At 47.0% G+C, this 16,847-nt stretch overlaps 1 protein-coding gene across 1 annotated transcript in view; it reads right to left on the bottom strand.

Moving 5' to 3' along the window:
- Positions 1-16,847, bottom strand: part of plcb1l (phospholipase C beta 1-like) — a 249,808-nt gene that overhangs the window by 24,549 nt on the left and 208,412 nt on the right. The window contains 7 exon segments of the mRNA XM_081378111.1: positions 2,556-2,613; positions 4,538-4,627; positions 4,806-4,882; positions 7,092-7,248; positions 7,823-8,018; positions 12,663-12,716; positions 13,379-13,511. Of these exon segments, the coding sequence (XP_081234237.1) occupies positions 2,556-2,613; positions 4,538-4,627; positions 4,806-4,882; positions 7,092-7,248; positions 7,823-8,018; positions 12,663-12,716; positions 13,379-13,511 (765 nt within the window).

Below are 16,847 nucleotides of genomic sequence, written 5' to 3'. Positions count from 1 at the left end.
TGAATTTACCAGTAGGAGTTAACTAGTATTCCTGCATTGACCAGCAGGGGTTAACTAGTATTTCTGCATTGGCCAGCAGGGGTTAACTAGTATTCCTGCATTGACCAGTAGGGGTTAACTAACTAGTATTCCTGCATTGACCAGTAGGGGTTAACTCAATGCAGGGGTTAACTAGTATTCCTGCACTGACCAGAAGGGGTTAACTAGTATTTCTGCATTGACCAGTAGGGGTTAACTAGTATTCCTGCATTGGCCAGTAGGGGTTATCTTGTATTCCTGCATTGACCCGTAGGGGTTAACTAGTATTTCTGCATTGACCAGTAGGGGTTAACTAGTATTCCTGCATTGGCCAGCAGGGGTTAAGTAGTATTCCTGCATTGACCAGTAGGGGTTAACTAGTATTCCTGCATTGACCAGTAGGGGTTAACTAGTATTCCTGCATTGACCAGAAGGGGTTAACTAGTATTTCTGCATTGACCAGTAGGGGTTAACTAGTATTCCTGCATTGGCCAGCAGGGGTTAACTAGTATTCCTGCGTTGACCAGTAGAGGTTAACTAGTATTCCTGCACTGACCAGCAGGGGTTAACTAGTATTCCTGCATTGGCCAGCAGGGGTTAACTATTATTTCTGCATTGACCAGTAGGGGTTAAGTAGTATTCCTGCATTGGCCAGCAGGGGTTAACTAGTATTCCTGCATTGACCAGTAGGGGTTAACTATTATTCCTGCATTGGCCAGCAGGGGTTAACTAGTATTTCTGAATTTACCAGTAGGAGTTAACTAGTATTCCTGCATTGACCAGCAGGGGTTAACTAGTATTTCTGCATTGGCCAGCAGGGGTTAACTAGTATTCCTGCATTGACCAGTAGGGGTTTACTAACTAGTATTCCTGTATTGACCAGTAGGGGTTAACTCAATGCAGGGGTTAACTAGTATTCCTGCATTGACCAGAAGGGGTTAATTAGTTTTTCTGCATTGACCAGTAGGGCTTAACTAGTATTCCTGCACTGGCCAGTAGGGGTTAACTAGTATTCCTGCATTGACCAGCAGGGGTTAACTAGTATTCCTGCGTTGACCAGCAGGGGTTAACTAGTATTTCTGCGTTGACCAGCAGGGGTTAACTAGTATTCCTGCATTGACCAGTAGGGGTTAACTAGTATTTCTGCATTGACCAGTAGGGGTTAACTAGTATACCTGCATTGGCCAGCAGGGGTTAAGTAGTATTCCTGCATTGACCAGTAGGGGTTAACTAGTATTCCTGCATTGACCAGTAGGGGTTAACTAGTATTTCTGAATTGACCAGTAGGGGTTAACTAGTATTCCTGCATTGACCAGCAGGGGTTAACTAGTATTTCTGCATTGACCAGTAGGGGTTAACTAGTATTCCTGCATTGGCCAGCAGGGGTTAACTAGTATTCCTGCATTGACCAGTAGGGGTTAATTAGTATCCCTGCATTGGCCAGCAGGGGTTAACTAGTATTTCTGAATTGACCAGTAGGGGTTAACTAGTATTCCTGCATTGACCAGCAGGGGTTAACTAGTATTTCTGCATTGGCCAGCAGGGGATAACTAGTATTCCTGCATTGACCAGTAGGGGTTAACTAACTAGTATTCCTGCATTGACCAGTAGGGGTTAACTCAATGCAGGGGTTAACTAGTATTCCTGCACTGACCAGAAGGGGTTAACTAGTATTTCTGCATTGACCAGTAGGGGTTAACTATTATTCCTGCATTGGCCAGAAGGGGTTAACTTGTATTCCTGCATTGACCCGTAGGGGTTAACTAGTATTTCTGCATTGACCAGTAGGGGTTAACTAGTATTCCTGCATTGACCAGCAGGGGTTAACTAGTATTTCTGCATTGACCAGTAGGCGTTAACTAGTATTCCTACATTGACCAGTAGGGATTAACTAGTATTCCTGCATTGACCAGTAGGGGTTAACTAGTATTCCTGCATTGACCAGCAGGAGTTAACTATAATCCATCGCGCTCTTTAAGATCACTAAATTCTAGGCTTTTGGTCATACCTAGGATATCCAGATCCACCAAAGGAGGGAGAGCATTTTCACATTTAGCTCCAAAACTCTGGAATAGCCTTCCTGATACTGTTCGTTGCTCAGATTCGCTCTCCCAGTTTAAAACTAGATTAAAGACGCATCTCTTCAGCCAGGCATTCATATAATATTTTTAATCTTACAGTTAAATCCGGTCTCTAGTTCATAAACGCCAGAGGAGAACTGGCCCCCGACTGAGCCTGGGTTCTCCCAAGGTTTTTTTTTCTCCATTAGGTCACCTGATGGAGTTTTTCGGTTCCTTGCCACTGTTGCCTTTGGCTTGCTCAGTTGGGGATATTTTAGGGATATTTAATTTTAATTTTATCAATCAATAAAATCCATCAGAAACAAACCTTGTTGTATTATTTTAATTTAATACTGTGAAGCTGCTTTGATACAATCTGTATTGTAACAAGTATTACGACATTGACCAGCAGAGGTTAACTAGTATTGATCAGTATTTTAATATTAGTATATTAACTAGTCCCTGATAACCACTCACCCGTCTGATGGACTGCACCACCTCATTCACGTGCAATCTGTTCATCTCCATCTTTCTTCTACAGAACAGGATGATTTTACATGTCAGTGTCAAGCAATGAGTAATAATAATGGATCAACATCATCTGTTGTTTGTGCAGGAGAATATTCCTGTTCAACAAACACTAACTCTAGTCATCTGGTAAGAATGTTGATGTTGTTATTACGATGATCTGCTTCAAACATTCTACTGAGTACAAGTAACTTTGCAACTACATGTCAACTTATTCTACCAACACCTAACCTTACACTCCACTAATACTTAAATACTTGAATACTTGGCCTGGGTATACCAGCATGGAATCCTCCCAAGAATCCTCTGGCCTCTGCTTATCTATGAGGTCCCCATGACAGTGGTGAAAGGTTTTGAGCAAAAGGTGAGCAGCTATCTACGCAGATGGCTGGGCTTGCCGCGTAGCCTAAGTAACACTGGGCTATATGGGAACACCAACAAGCTCAGGCTCCCTTTTAGCTCAGTCAGGGAGGAGTTCATTGTTGCACGGACAAGGGAACACCTGCAGTACTCTGGTTCCAGAGATGCCAGAGTGTCCGGCGCAGGGATTGTTGTGAGGACAGGGAGGAAGTGGAAGGCAGCCGAGGCAGTCCAGCAGGCAGAGACGCGGCTGAAGCACAAGGCCATCCTTGAAACAGTGGCGCAAGGCAGAGCCGGACTTGGGAGTCTTAAAGCAACCCGATATGACTCTGCCAGCGGAAAGGAGAGGCAGAGGCTTGTACAGGAGGAGGTGCGAGCTTCAGTCGAGGAAGAGCGAACCAGCAGAGCAGTGGCCATGCGGCAGCAAGGCGCCTGGATGAAGTGGGAGCAGGCAATGGAGCGGAGTGTCACCTGGAAGGAAATCTGGAAGTGGAACCCCCAGAGAATCAAGTTCTTGATTCAGGGGGTCTATGACGTCCTCCCAAGTCCATCCAACCTGTGCACATGGGGCAAAATAGAAACACCTGCATGCCCTCTTTGTTCCAAAACAGGGACATTAGAACACATCCTGAGCAGCTGCTCCAAGGCGCTGGGTGAGGGTCGGTATCGATGGAGGCACGACCAGGTCCTCAAATCCATCGCTGAGGCAATCAGCAAGGGGATCAAGGATAGCCGATACACCCAAGTTACAGCCAAGGCCATTCACTTCATCAAGGAAGGACAAAAGCCAGAGAGATCATTGAAAAACTGCTCTGAAGGGTTGCTCTCCACGGCCCGAGACTGGGTGATGACAGTTGACCTGGAAAGGCAGCTTAAAATTCCAGCACACATCACCCAGTCCAAATTGAGACCTGACATCATCTTGGTCTCTGAGGCCACAAAACAGCTGATCTTGCTAGAGCTGACAGTGCCCTGGGAGGAGAGGATGGAGGAAGCTCAAGAGAGAAAGAGGGAGAAATATCAAGAACTGGTGGAGGATTGTCGAAGGAACGGATGGAGGACCAGGTGTATGCCAGTAGAGGTGGGCAGTAGGGGATTTGCCAGTTACTCCCTGAGCAAGGCCTACGGTACGCTGGGCATAACAGGGGCCAACCGAAGAAGAGCCATAGGCAACAACGTGGAGGTAGCAGAAAAAGCATCCAGATGGCTCTGGTTAAAGAGGGGAGAGCAGTGGGGGCAGTAGAATGCCACTTGGACACAGGCCGGGGTCTGATCAGCCTCGGCCGGGTCGCCTGGACGAGGGTGTCTGTTGTAAGACCCGAAACACCCAATGACTCCTGGAAACAACACTGATGATGTGTCCAAGATTGTGCATCAGAAGATGTTTTCTGTAAACTGAATGAGAGTTAGTTGACATATAGTTGCACAGTTGAGAATAGTTAGTAGAATGTCTAAAGTGGACCATCAAAGTAAAACCGAATGTTGTTCAAGCCAAACTCTGATCGACTGGTAGAGATGTTGATCTGTGAACATGTCTAACATGATAATATAAGACTGATAAAGTCACTCACTCGTCAGTCAGAGTTTTCTCCAGCGTTCTGGCTTCCTGAAACTTCTCCTGTCTTCTCTTGTCCATCCTTTTCTTCAAGTCTTTGTTTTCTCTGAAGAAAATGAAATCAGAACCGCTCAAAAGAAGATATTTTGAGGAACGTCTGTGTCCAAACGACATTAGACAAAAACACTGGAGATTTCTCACAGGCTATCCCACAGAAGAAAGAGAGTCATACGTTTTTGAGCGTCATGAGGGCGAGTGAAAGATGTGCAGTGATGTTGACTTACTTCTCACACAGATCTTTGAGTTTCTTCAGCTGGTTACTCTGACACTCTTCCGCCACGGTCACCAGCTTCTCTACCAGCTACAGATGAAGAGAAACACAACGTGTGTGTGAGCCAACACTGTTCACAGACCGTCTGATACACACTTACCAGGAAGCAAACACATCGGCTGAGTCCTCAAAGTCCCTTCACTTTATTTGATCACTAAATGATCTGTTACGTCATCTGTTTCAATATAGCACTGATATATTTCTTAAATAAATACAGAGGATTATACAGTATATCGTCATATCGGCCAACTAAGTATTATAGACAGTCCACAACAACAAATGACGCTCTTCCTCAGTATTTCAGTCTTGTTTTCCCTTTGAATTAAGATTATTTTTCTGACTCCATTGGCAGATATTTGTTTTGAGCACAAACTCACATGCATTTTTTATAAAACAAGACTTAATATCTTCAGTCATTTTGCTTCTCCAGTAAATGTATCTTGATTTAAGAAGGTTTCGATGTTTGTGCTGGTAAACAAGACAGAAACTCTGAGGAAGAACATAATTTGTTGCAGTGTAAGACTGGATTGAAAGGATGTGTATTGTGAAAGCGACAAAGCGTTATACAAGTAAATGACTTTTGAGTTTATTAGCGTGAGTTTATTAGCGTGAGTGAGTGAGTGAGTGAGTGAGTGAGTGAGTCGTTTCAACACAGTGATGTTTGACCGTCTGTTCAAACACTCGCATCATTGAATCACGCTAATTAGAAACAGATGTCTCTTTGAGATCCTTCTATATATTGTTTTGGTCAGTTTTATTTTATTTTTCTTGTCATATTATTTATTGAATATATATCGAACATACGGATTCGACTTAAGTCTAAGCACAACTATGCGAGTAATGCGACGTACTGCTGATATTTACACTATGCCATGATGCACTACGCTACTTCTGACGTCATGAGTTGCGTAAGTTGCGCTGTAGGCGTAAGTAGACTGAGCATGTTTATATGGCCATTGGCCAGAAGCTAGAATTTTACTTTGTAATGTGTTCAATATGAATATCTTTCTTACACGAACGCATAGCTTCGCTTCAGAAGGCCTTTACTAACCCAAAGTAGCCGTTAAGAGCACTTTTATGATGGAGAGATGCACTTTTATGATGGAGAGATGCACTTTTATGATGGAGAGATGCACTTTTATGATGGACAGATGCACTTTTATGATGGACAAATGCACTTTTATGATGGACAGATGCACTTTTATGATGGACAGATGCACTTTTATGATGGACAGATGCACTTTTATGATGGACAGATGCACTTTTATGATGGATAGATGCACTTTTATGATGGACAGATGCACTTTTATGATGGACAGATGCTCTTTTATGATGGAGAGATGCGCTTTTATGATGGACAGATGCACTTTTATGATGGATAGATGCACTTTTATGATGGAGAGATGCGCTTTTATGATGGACAGATGCACTTTTATGATGGATAGATGCACTTTTATGATGGACAGATGCGCTTCTATGATGGATAGATGCACTTTTATGATGGACAGATGCACTTTTATGATGAGAGATGCGCTTTTATAATGGATAGATGCACTTTTATAATGGATAGATGCACTATTATGATGGATAGATCCACTTTTATGATGGATAGATACACTTTTATAATGGATAGATGCACTTTTATGATGGACAGATGCACTTTTATAATGGATAGATGCACTTTTATAATGGATAGATGCACTTTTATGATGGACAGATGCACTTTTATGATGGACAGATGCACTTTTATGATGGATAGATACACTTTTATGATGGACAGATGCACTTTTATAATGGATAGATGCACTTTTATAATGGATAGATGCACTTTTATGATGGACAGATGCACTTTTATGATGGACAGATGCACTTTTATGATGGATAGATACACTTTTATGATGGATAGATGCACTTTTATGATGAATAGATACAATGGATAGATTCACTTTTATGATGGATAGATGCACTTTTATGGAATTCGAAACCGAAAAGGCCATTCACTGCCATTATAAAGCTTGGAAGAGCCAGGACATTTTTTAATATAACTCCGATTGTATCCGTCTGAAAGAAGAATGTCATATACACCTAGGATGACTTGAGGGAGAGTAAATCATGGGCTAATTTTCATTTTAAAGTGAACTACTCCTTTAACGGCAGGACACATGTGTACAGATTTGTGTGCACATCTCAGTCCCTGTATTCCCCATGGGGTCTCCTATAATGATCAGACAGTAGTCACCAGTCTGACGTGCTCTCGCTTGAGGTACTTCTCGCTGTAGAACTGCTCCTGTCTCAGCGTGAGGAGCTGCTGCTGCTGCTGATCCTTCAGTTCATTGAGTTTCTGACATCTCTCCTGCTCCAGCGCTATCAGATCTGGATCCTGATGGGAGACGCTCCTGCAGGGACACGAGCGTTCAGACCCACAGAATCAGCGCAAACACAGGCCCACCTCACCAAACTCACTGAACTCACCCAACTCACCCAGCTCACCCAACTCACCCACCTCACCCAGCTCACCCAACTCACCCACCTCACCCAGCTCACCTCACCCAGCTCACCTCATCCAACTCACCCAGCTCACCTCACCCAGCTCACCTCATCCAACTCACCCAGCTCACCCAACTCACCCAGCTCACCCAACTCACCTCACCCAACTCACCCAGCTCACCCAACTCACCTCATCCAACTCACCCACATCACCCAGCTCACCCACCTCACCCACCTCACCCACCTCACCCACCTCACCCAACTCACCCAACTCACCCAGCTCACCCAGCTCACCCAACTCTCCCATCTCACTCAGCTCACCCACCTCTCCCAGCTCACCCAGCTCACCCAGCTCACCCAACTCACCCAGCTCACCCAGCTCACCCAGCTCACCCAACTCTCCCATCTCACTCAGCTCACCCACCTCTCCCAGCTCACCCAGCTCACCCAGCTCACCCACCTCACCCACCTCACCCAACTCACCTCTTCTGCAGGGCCGACCTGCGCCGCAGGAACTCGCTCAGCAGATGCTTCTGTTTCGATGCGTGTTCGTTGATCAAGTCATTGGTTTTCTTGTTGTGTTTCTTCATGAGCTCCTTTAATTCCTTGTACTGCCTCTTCTGTTCCCTCGAATAACCCTTCAGCTGTTTCAGTTCATCTACAGTCTGAGCTACCACCTCTGTCAAGCACACACACACACAAGGTGACCAGACGTCCTTGTTTTCTGGGGACATTAACCCACCATTATAGTCAAATATCAAAAGAAACATCATTATCGCTTTCAAGGTGGTAGCATTCTAGCTATTCATGTTAAATGAAAAGTAATATTGTTTGTATGTGCTTTATAACAGGGTACGGGATTGTTTTGCACAAGTTTAAACGTCCCCAAAAGTTCTGCAGTCGCAGCACAGTAATTTACACTCATCTTAAATATATATATATATATATATAGTATATATATATATATATATATATATATATATATATATATATATATATATATATATATATATATATACACACACACACACACACACACACACACACACACACACTATATTGCCAAAAGTATTGGGAAAACCCATCACTTCCATGGGTAACTTCCATGGGTTAAAATCAAGCACCTAGGAATGCACACTGCTTCTCCAAGCATCTGTGAAAGAATGGGTTGTTCTCAGGAGCTCAGTGAATTCAAGCGTGGTACCGTGATCGGTTGCCACCTGTGCAATAAGTCCATTTGTGAAATTTCCTCACTATTAAATATTACATAGTCAACTGTTGTAGTGGAATTATAACAAAGTGAAAGCAATTGGGAACAACAGTAACTCAGCCGCGAGTCAGAGCATGCTGAGGCTCACAGTGCGCAGTAGTAAATAGCTACAGACCTCCAAACTTCTGTGGCCTAGAGCTTCATGGAATGGGTTTCCATGGCCGAGCAGCTGCATCCAAGCCTCACATCACCAAGTGCAATGCAAAGCATCAGATGCAGTGGTGTAAAGCATGAGATGCAGTGATGTAAAGCAGTGTTGTAAAGAGTGGGATGCAGTGGAGTAAAGCGTGGGGTGCAGTGGTGGAAAGCATAGGATGCAGTGCTGTAAAGCGTGGGATGCAGTGGTGTAAAGCGTGGGGTTCAGTGGTGTAAAGCATAGGATGCAGTGGAGTAAAGCATGGGGTGCAGTGGTGTAAAGCGTGAGATGCAGTGGTGTAAAGCGTGAGATGCAGTGGTGTAAAGCGTGTGATGCAGTGGTGTAAAGCGTGAGATGCAGTGGTGTAAAGCGTGGGATGCAATGGTGTAAAGCGTGGGATGCAGTGGTGTAAAGCGTGAGATGCAGTGGTGTAAAGCGTGGGATGCAGTGGTGTAAAGCGTGGGATGCAGTGGTGTAAAGCGTGAGATGCAGTGGTGTAAAGCGTGGGATGCAGTGGTGTAAAGAGTGGGATGAAGTGGTGTAAAGCGTGGGGTGCAGTGGTGTAAAGCGTGGGATGCAGTGGTGTAAAGCGTGGGATGCAGTAGTGTAAAGCGTGGGATGCAGTGGTGTAAAGCGTGGGGTGCAGTGGTGTAAAGCGTGGGATGCAGTGGTGTAAAGCGTGGGATGCAGTGCTGTAAAGCGTGGGATGCAGTGGTGTAAAGCGTGGGGTTCAGTGGTGTAAAGCATAGGATGCAGTGGAGTAAAGCATAGGATGCAGTGGAGTAAAGCATGGGGTGCAGTGGTGTAAAGCGTGAGATGCAGTGGTGTAAAGCGTGAGATGCAGTGGTGTAAAGCGTGTGATGCAGTGGTGTAAAGCGTGAGATGCAGTGGTGTAAAGCGTGGGATGCAGTGGTGTAAAGCGTGGGATGCAGTGGTGTAAAGCGTGAGATGCAGTGGTGTAAAGCGTGGGATGCAGTGGTGTAAAGCGTGAGATGCAGTGGTGTAAAGCGTGAGATGCAGTGGTGTAAAGCGTGAGATGCAGTGGTGTAAAGCGTGGGATGCAGTGGTGTAAAGCGTGAGATGCAGTGGTGTAAAGCGTGGGATGCAGTGGTGTAAAGCGTGGGGTGCAGTGGTGTAAAGCGTGAGATGCAGTGGTGTAAAGCGTGGGATGCAGTGGTGTAAAGCGTGGGATGCAGTGGTGTAAAGCGTGGGGTGCAGTGGTGTAAAGCGTGAGATGCAGTGGTGTAAAGCGTGAGATGCAGTGGTGTAAAGCGTGAGATGCAGTGGTGTAAAGCGTGAGATGCAGTGGTGTAAAGCGTGGGGTGCAGTGGTGTAAAGCATGGGATGCAGTGGTGTAAAGCGTGAGATGCAGTGGTGTAAAGCGTGAGATGCAGTGGTGTAAAGCGTGGGATGCAGTGGTGTAAAGCGTGAGATGCAGTGGTGTAAAGCGTGGGATGCAGTGGTGTAAAGCATGGGATGCAGTGGTGTAAAGCGTGGGGTGCAGTGGTGTAAAGCGTGGGATGCAGTGGTGTAAAGCGTGGGGTGCAGTGGTGTAAAGCGTGGGATGCAGTGGTGTAAAGCGTGGGATGCAGTGGTGTAAAGCGTGGGATGCAGTGATGTAAAGCGTGAGATGCAGTGGTGTAAAGCGTGAGATGCAGTGGTGTAAAGCGTGGGGTGCAGTGGTGTAAAGCATGGGATGCAGTGGAGTAAAGCGTGGGATGCAGTGGAGTAAAGCGTGGGATGCAGTGGAGTAAAGCATGGGGTGCAGTGGAGTAAAGCGTGGGGTGCAGTGGTGTAAAGCATGGGATGCAGTGGAGTAAAGCGTGGGATGCAGTGGTGTAAAGCGTGGGATGCAGTGGAGTAAAGCGTGGGATGCAGTGGAGTAAAGCGTGGGATGCAGTGGAGTAAAGCGTGGGATGCAGTGGAGTAAAGCATGGGGTGCAGTGGAGTAAAGCGTGGGGTGCAGTGGTGTAAAGCGTGGGATGCAGTGGAGTAAAGCGTGGGATGCAGTGGTGTAAAGCGTGGGATGCAGTGGAGTAAAGCATGGGGTGCAGTGGAGTAAAGCGTGGGATGCAGTGGTGTAAAGCGTGGGGTGCAGTGGTGTAAAGCGTGGGGTGCAGTGGTGTAAAGCGTGGGATGCAGTGGTGTAAAGCGTGGGATGCAGTGGTGTAAAGCGTGGGATGCAGTGATGTAAAGCGTGAGATGCAGTGGTGTAAAGCGTGAGATGCAGTGGTGTAAAGCGTGGGGTGCAGTGGTGTAAAGCATGGGATGCAGTGGAGTAAAGCGTGGGATGCAGTGGAGTAAAGCGTGGGATGCAGTGGAGTAAAGCGTGGGATGCAGTGGAGTAAAGCATGGGGTGCAGTGGAGTAAAGCGTGGGGTGCAGTGGTGTAAAGCATGGGATGCAGTGGAGTAAAGCGTGGGATGCAGTGGTGTAAAGCGTGGGATGCAGTGGAGTAAAGCGTGGGATGCAGTGGAGTAAAGCGTGGGATGCAGTGGAGTAAAGCGTGGGATGCAGTGGAGTAAAGCATGGGGTGCAGTGGAGTAAAGCGTGGGGTGCAGTGGTGTAAAGCGTGGGATGCAGTGGAGTAAAGCGTGGGATGCAGTGGTGTAAAGCGTGGGATGCAGTGGAGTAAAGCATGGGGTGCAGTGGAGTAAAGCGTGGGATGCAGTGGTGTAAAGCGTGGGATGCAGTGGAGTAAAGCGTGGGGTGCAGTGGAGTAAAGCGTGGGATGCAGTGGAGTAAAGCATAGGGTGCAGTGGAGTAAAGCGTGGGGTGCAGTGGTGTAAAGCATGGGATGCAGTGGAGTAAAGCGTGGGATGCAGTGGAGTAAAGCGTGGGATGCAGTGGTGTAAAGCGTGGGATGCAGTGGAGTAAAGCATGGGGTGCAGTGGAGTAAAGCGTGGGATGCAGTGGTGTAAAGCGTGGGATGCAGTGGTGTAAAGCGTGGGATGCAGTGGTGTAAAGCGTGGGATGCAGTGGTGTAAAGCGTGGGATGCAGTGGAGTAAAGCATGGGGTGCAGTGGAGTAAAGCGTGGGATGCAGTGGTGTAAAGCGTGGGATGCAGTGGTGTAAAGCGTGGGATGCAGTGGTGTAAAGCGTGGGATGCAGTGGAGTAAAGCGTGGGATGCAGTGGAGTAAAGCGTGGGATGCAGTGGTGTAAAGCGTGGGATGCAGTGGTGTAAAGCGTGGGATGCAGTGGTGTAAAGCGTGGGATGCAGTGGAGTAAAGCGTGGGATGCAGTGGTGTAAAGCGTGGGATGCAGTGGTGTAAAGCGTGGGATGCAGTGGAGTAAAGCATGGGGTGCAGTGGAGTAAAGCGTGGGATGCAGTGGAGTAAAGCATGGGGTGCAGTGGAGTAAAGCGTGGGATGCAGTGGAGTAAAGCGTGGGATGCAGTGGAGTAAAGCGTGGGATGCAGTGGAGTAAAGCGTGGGATGCAGTGGAGTAAAGCGTGGGATGCAGTGTGGTGAAGCATGGGAGGCAGTGGAGTAAAGCGTGGGATGCATTGGTGTAAAGCAGGCGCCATTGGACTCTAGATTAGTGGAGACGTGTTCTCTGGAGTGACGAATCACGCTTCTGATGGACAGAGTCTGGGTTTGGCGGTTGCCAAGAGAACGGCACTTGCCTGACTGCACTGTGCCAAGTGTAATATTTGGTGGAGGGGGGGTTATGGTGTGGGGTTGTTTTTCAGGGGTTGGGCTTGGCCCCTTAGTTCCAGTGAAAGGAACTCTGAATGCTTCTGCATACCAAGACATTTTGTACAATTTCATGCTCCCAACTTTGTTGGAAGAGTTTGGGGATGTTCCTGTTCCAGCATGACTGTGCACCAGTGCACAAAGCAGAACCATAAACACATGGATGATGAGTTTGGTAACATCTGAGATCAGATCAAACCGTGACACACCGCAGAGCCGTACCTGTTAAAACACTCTGAACGACGTCCTCAGGCCTCACAGAGGGTTTGAGCGACCCTGAAACACACAGAGAGACGATGAGCTGTTGATTCAGCGGCGCTGGACGCTGGTCTCTCACACACACACACACACACACACACACACACACACACACACACACACACACACACACACACACACACACACACACACACCTGAGGATGGAGTCTGCTGATTGACACACACACACACACCTGAGGACGGAGTCTGCTGACTGACACACACACACCTGAGGACGGAGTCTGCTGACACACACACACACACACGAGGATGGAGTCTGCTGACACACACACACACACCTGAGGACGGAGTCTGCTGACACACACACACACACACACACACACACACCTGAGGACGGAGTCTGCTGACACACACACACACCTGAGGACGGAGTCTGCTGACTGACACACACACACACACACACACACACACACACACACCTGAGGATGGAGTCTGCTGACACACACACACACACACACACCTGAGAATGGAGTCTGCTGACACAAACACACACACACACCTGAGGACGGAGTCTGCTGACACACACACACACACACAGATCCGAGGATGGAGTCTGCTGACACACACACACACCCGAGGATGGAGTCGGCTGACACACACACACACACACACACACACCCGAGGATGGAGTCTGCTGACACACACACACACACACACACCTGAGGACGGAGTCTGCTGACTGACCACAGAGGGTTTGGGTGAGACGCTGTCGTGGTTCAGCCCGTTCTCTGGTGCCGCCGCCGGGTTCGGGTCAGTCGTGACATCTGACACCAGATCACCTCCTCCATTCACCTGCACCAATCAGAAGACAAACAATAAAACACATACAGATCTACAGATGAACCACAGCAGACGTGAGAAAGACTGAACTGAACCATGACGATGATGATCATGAATGCGGAACGGGTCATTTACAGGGCGAATCATTCATTTATGATGACTGGAGTATCATATTTACTAATCATTTTATAGAACTCATAATGAACCATCGGAGAACTAGAATCTACATAATACTTTAATATATCCATGGTTTTAATGGTCTTTTCTAGGACTGGAAATTCCCATGTGCGTCCTGGACTGTTACCAAAGGCTCACAGAAAACCAAGACGGTCTTAGTGTTAAATCAAGCTTCAACCAGATGAAAATACGACATATAATAATCAAAAATGGTCATACCTGCATGTCTGTCCAGAGTGTGTAAATATACCGATGGAAACCCACTCTCAGCATGACTAAACTGATCCTCAACTCAACCGCTCAAACACTAGCCTTCACCTGTCAGTCTGACTCTGCGGGGTTATAACTGCGGCACAAACCGTTGCTAGCGGATCTCGCTGATTCAGCTGGACTGAGAGAGAGAGCAACACTCTCAAAACCAACATCAAGATAAAAAACAAAATTATACTTCTTAATTTAATCCGTTCCCTCCTCTGCTGCCATTTTGATTGAAGAGCCAGGATTCTCTCTGATGTATGAGGGAAAAAAGTTATTTCTAGAGCTGAAAAAGTCAGCAAATCATTTCTAATTAAGTCAAGCTTTTATCGGGTTTTATCTAGTTTAAAGAGATCTTATTCCAGAATCATAGACGACTGGAACAGTCATGTAGTTTGAGTGTGAACCCTGAAAAATATTCAGTTAAATGAACTAAGAGAAGAACTGAGCGTGTGCAGACTCAGAGAACATGCCTGTCGTGATAGAGACACAGACACGCCTGGCAACTGTACTGCACTTAAACCACACACACACACACACACACACACACTTCCAGGTCGCAGCAGTAGTGACGTCATAGGCTGTCGCCGGCCAATAGGAATGCCGTAATTAGATGAGCATTTCAGACACTGGTTCACGCGGCGGTGTTAGGGTTAGGTAACGCGCCTGAAGTCACTCACCGTCAGTTAAACGCACCTGAAGTCACTCACCGTCAGTTCACGAGTTCACATCTACATATAATTAGTACAATAAGTTTATGCGTATTTGGCGTGCTGTCCGGGGGGAGGGCTCCGAGCTCGGAGTTAGGCCCGAACCCAGAGTGCTCTCCCCAGTTGGTAAGTGTAGATGGAACTGGAAATGAGGAGATGGGGTGGAGGAGGGATGCTGACAAACTTTCAATGAACAGAGACAGGTCTGCTGTGAATTTATACTCTGTCATTGAGTTGATTACTGATTAATCTCCAGCTGTGCATAATTTGGTTAAATATCTGAACCTGCTCCTCCCGAACTTTGTTAATAAAACATAATTTAAATGCACCTGAAGTCACTCACCGTCAGTTAAACGCACCTGAAGTCACTCACCGTCAGTTAAACGCACCTGAAGTCACTCACCGTCAGTTAAACGCACCTGAAGTCACTCACCGTCAGTTAAATGCACCTGACGCACCTGAAGTCACTCACCGTCAGTTAAACGCATCTGAAGTCACTCACCGTCAGTTAAACGCACCTGAAGTCACTCACCGTCAGTTAAACGCACCTGAAGTCACTCACCGTCAGTTAAACGCACCAGTTAAACGCACCTGAAGTCACTCACCGTCAGTTAAACGCATCTGAAGTCACTCACCGTCAGTTAAACGCACCTGAAGTCACTCACCGTCAGTTAAACGCACCTGAAGTCACTCACTGCCAGTTAAACGCACCTGAAGTCACTCACTGCCAGTTAAACGCACCTGAAGTCACTCACCGTCAGCTAAACGCACCTGAAGTCACTCACTCACCGTCAGTTAAACGCACCTGAAGTCACTCACCGTCAGTTAAACGCACCTGAAGTCACTCACTGTCAGTTAAACGCACCTGAAGTCACTCACTCACCGTCAGTTAAACGCACCTGAAGTCACTCACCGTCAGTTAAACGCACCTGAAGTCACTCACCGTCAGTTAAACACACCTGAAGTCACTCACCGTCAGCTAAACGCACCTGAAGTCACTCACTCACCGTCAGTTAAACGCACCTGAAGTCACTCAGCGTCAATTAAACGCACCTGAAGTCACTCACTGTCAGTTAAACGCACCTGAAGTCACTCATTCACCATCAGTTAAACGCACCTGAAGTCACTCACCGTCAGTTAAACGCACCTGAAGTCACTCACTGTCAGTTAAACGCACCTGAAGTCACTCACTGCCAGTTAAACGCACCTGAAGTCACTCACCGTCAGTTAAACGCACCTGAAGTCACTCACTGTCAGTTAAACGCACCTGAAGTCACTCACCGTCAGCTAAACGCACCTGAAGTCACTCACTCACCGTCAGTTAAACGCACCTGAAGTCACTCACTGTCAGTTAAACGCACCTGAAGTCACTCACTGACCGTCAGTTAAACGCACCTGAAGTCACTCACCGTCAGTTAAACGCACCTGAAGTCACTCACCGTCAGTTAAACACACCTGAAGTCACTCACCGTCAGCTAAACGCACCTGAAGTCACTCACTCACCGTCAGTTAAACGCACCTGAAGTCACTCACCGTCAATTAAACGCACCTGAAGTCACTCACTGTCAGTTAAACGCACCTGAAGTCACTCACTCACCGTCAGTTAAACGCACCTGAAGTCACTCACCGTCAGTTAAACGCACCTGAAGTCACTCACCGTCAATTAAACGCACCTGAAGTCACTCACTGTCAGTTAAACGCACCTGAAGTCACTCACTCACCGTCAGTTAAACGCACCTGAAGTCACTCACCATCAGTTAAACGCACCTGAAGTCACTCACCGTCAGTTAAACGCACCTGAAGTCACTCACTGTCAGTTAAACGCACCTGAAGTCACTCACTGCCAGTTAAACGCACCTGAAGTCACTCACCGTCAGCTAAACGCACCTGAAGTCACTCACCGTCAGTTAAACGCACCTGAAGTCACTCACTCACCGTCAGTTAAACGCACCTGAAGTCACTCACCGTCAATTAAACGCACCTGAAGTCACTCACTGTCAGTTAAACGCACCTGAAGTCACTCACTCACCGTCAGTTAAACGCACCTGAAGTCACTCACCGTCAGTTAAACGCACCTGAAGTCACTCACCGTCAGTTAAACGCACCTGAAGTCACTCACTGCCAGTTAAACGCACCTGAAGTCACTCACTCACCGTCAGTTAAACGCACCTGAAGTCACTCACTGTCAGTTAAACGCACCTGAAGT

Source organism: Scardinius erythrophthalmus (assembly GCF_964197995.2).
Source record: "Scardinius erythrophthalmus genome assembly, chromosome: 11".
NCBI classification, from domain to species: Eukaryota; Metazoa; Chordata; class Actinopteri; order Cypriniformes; family Leuciscidae; genus Scardinius; species Scardinius erythrophthalmus.
Note: the sequence above shows the minus strand (reverse complement) of the source record. Positions and strands in the feature narration are given on the sequence as shown.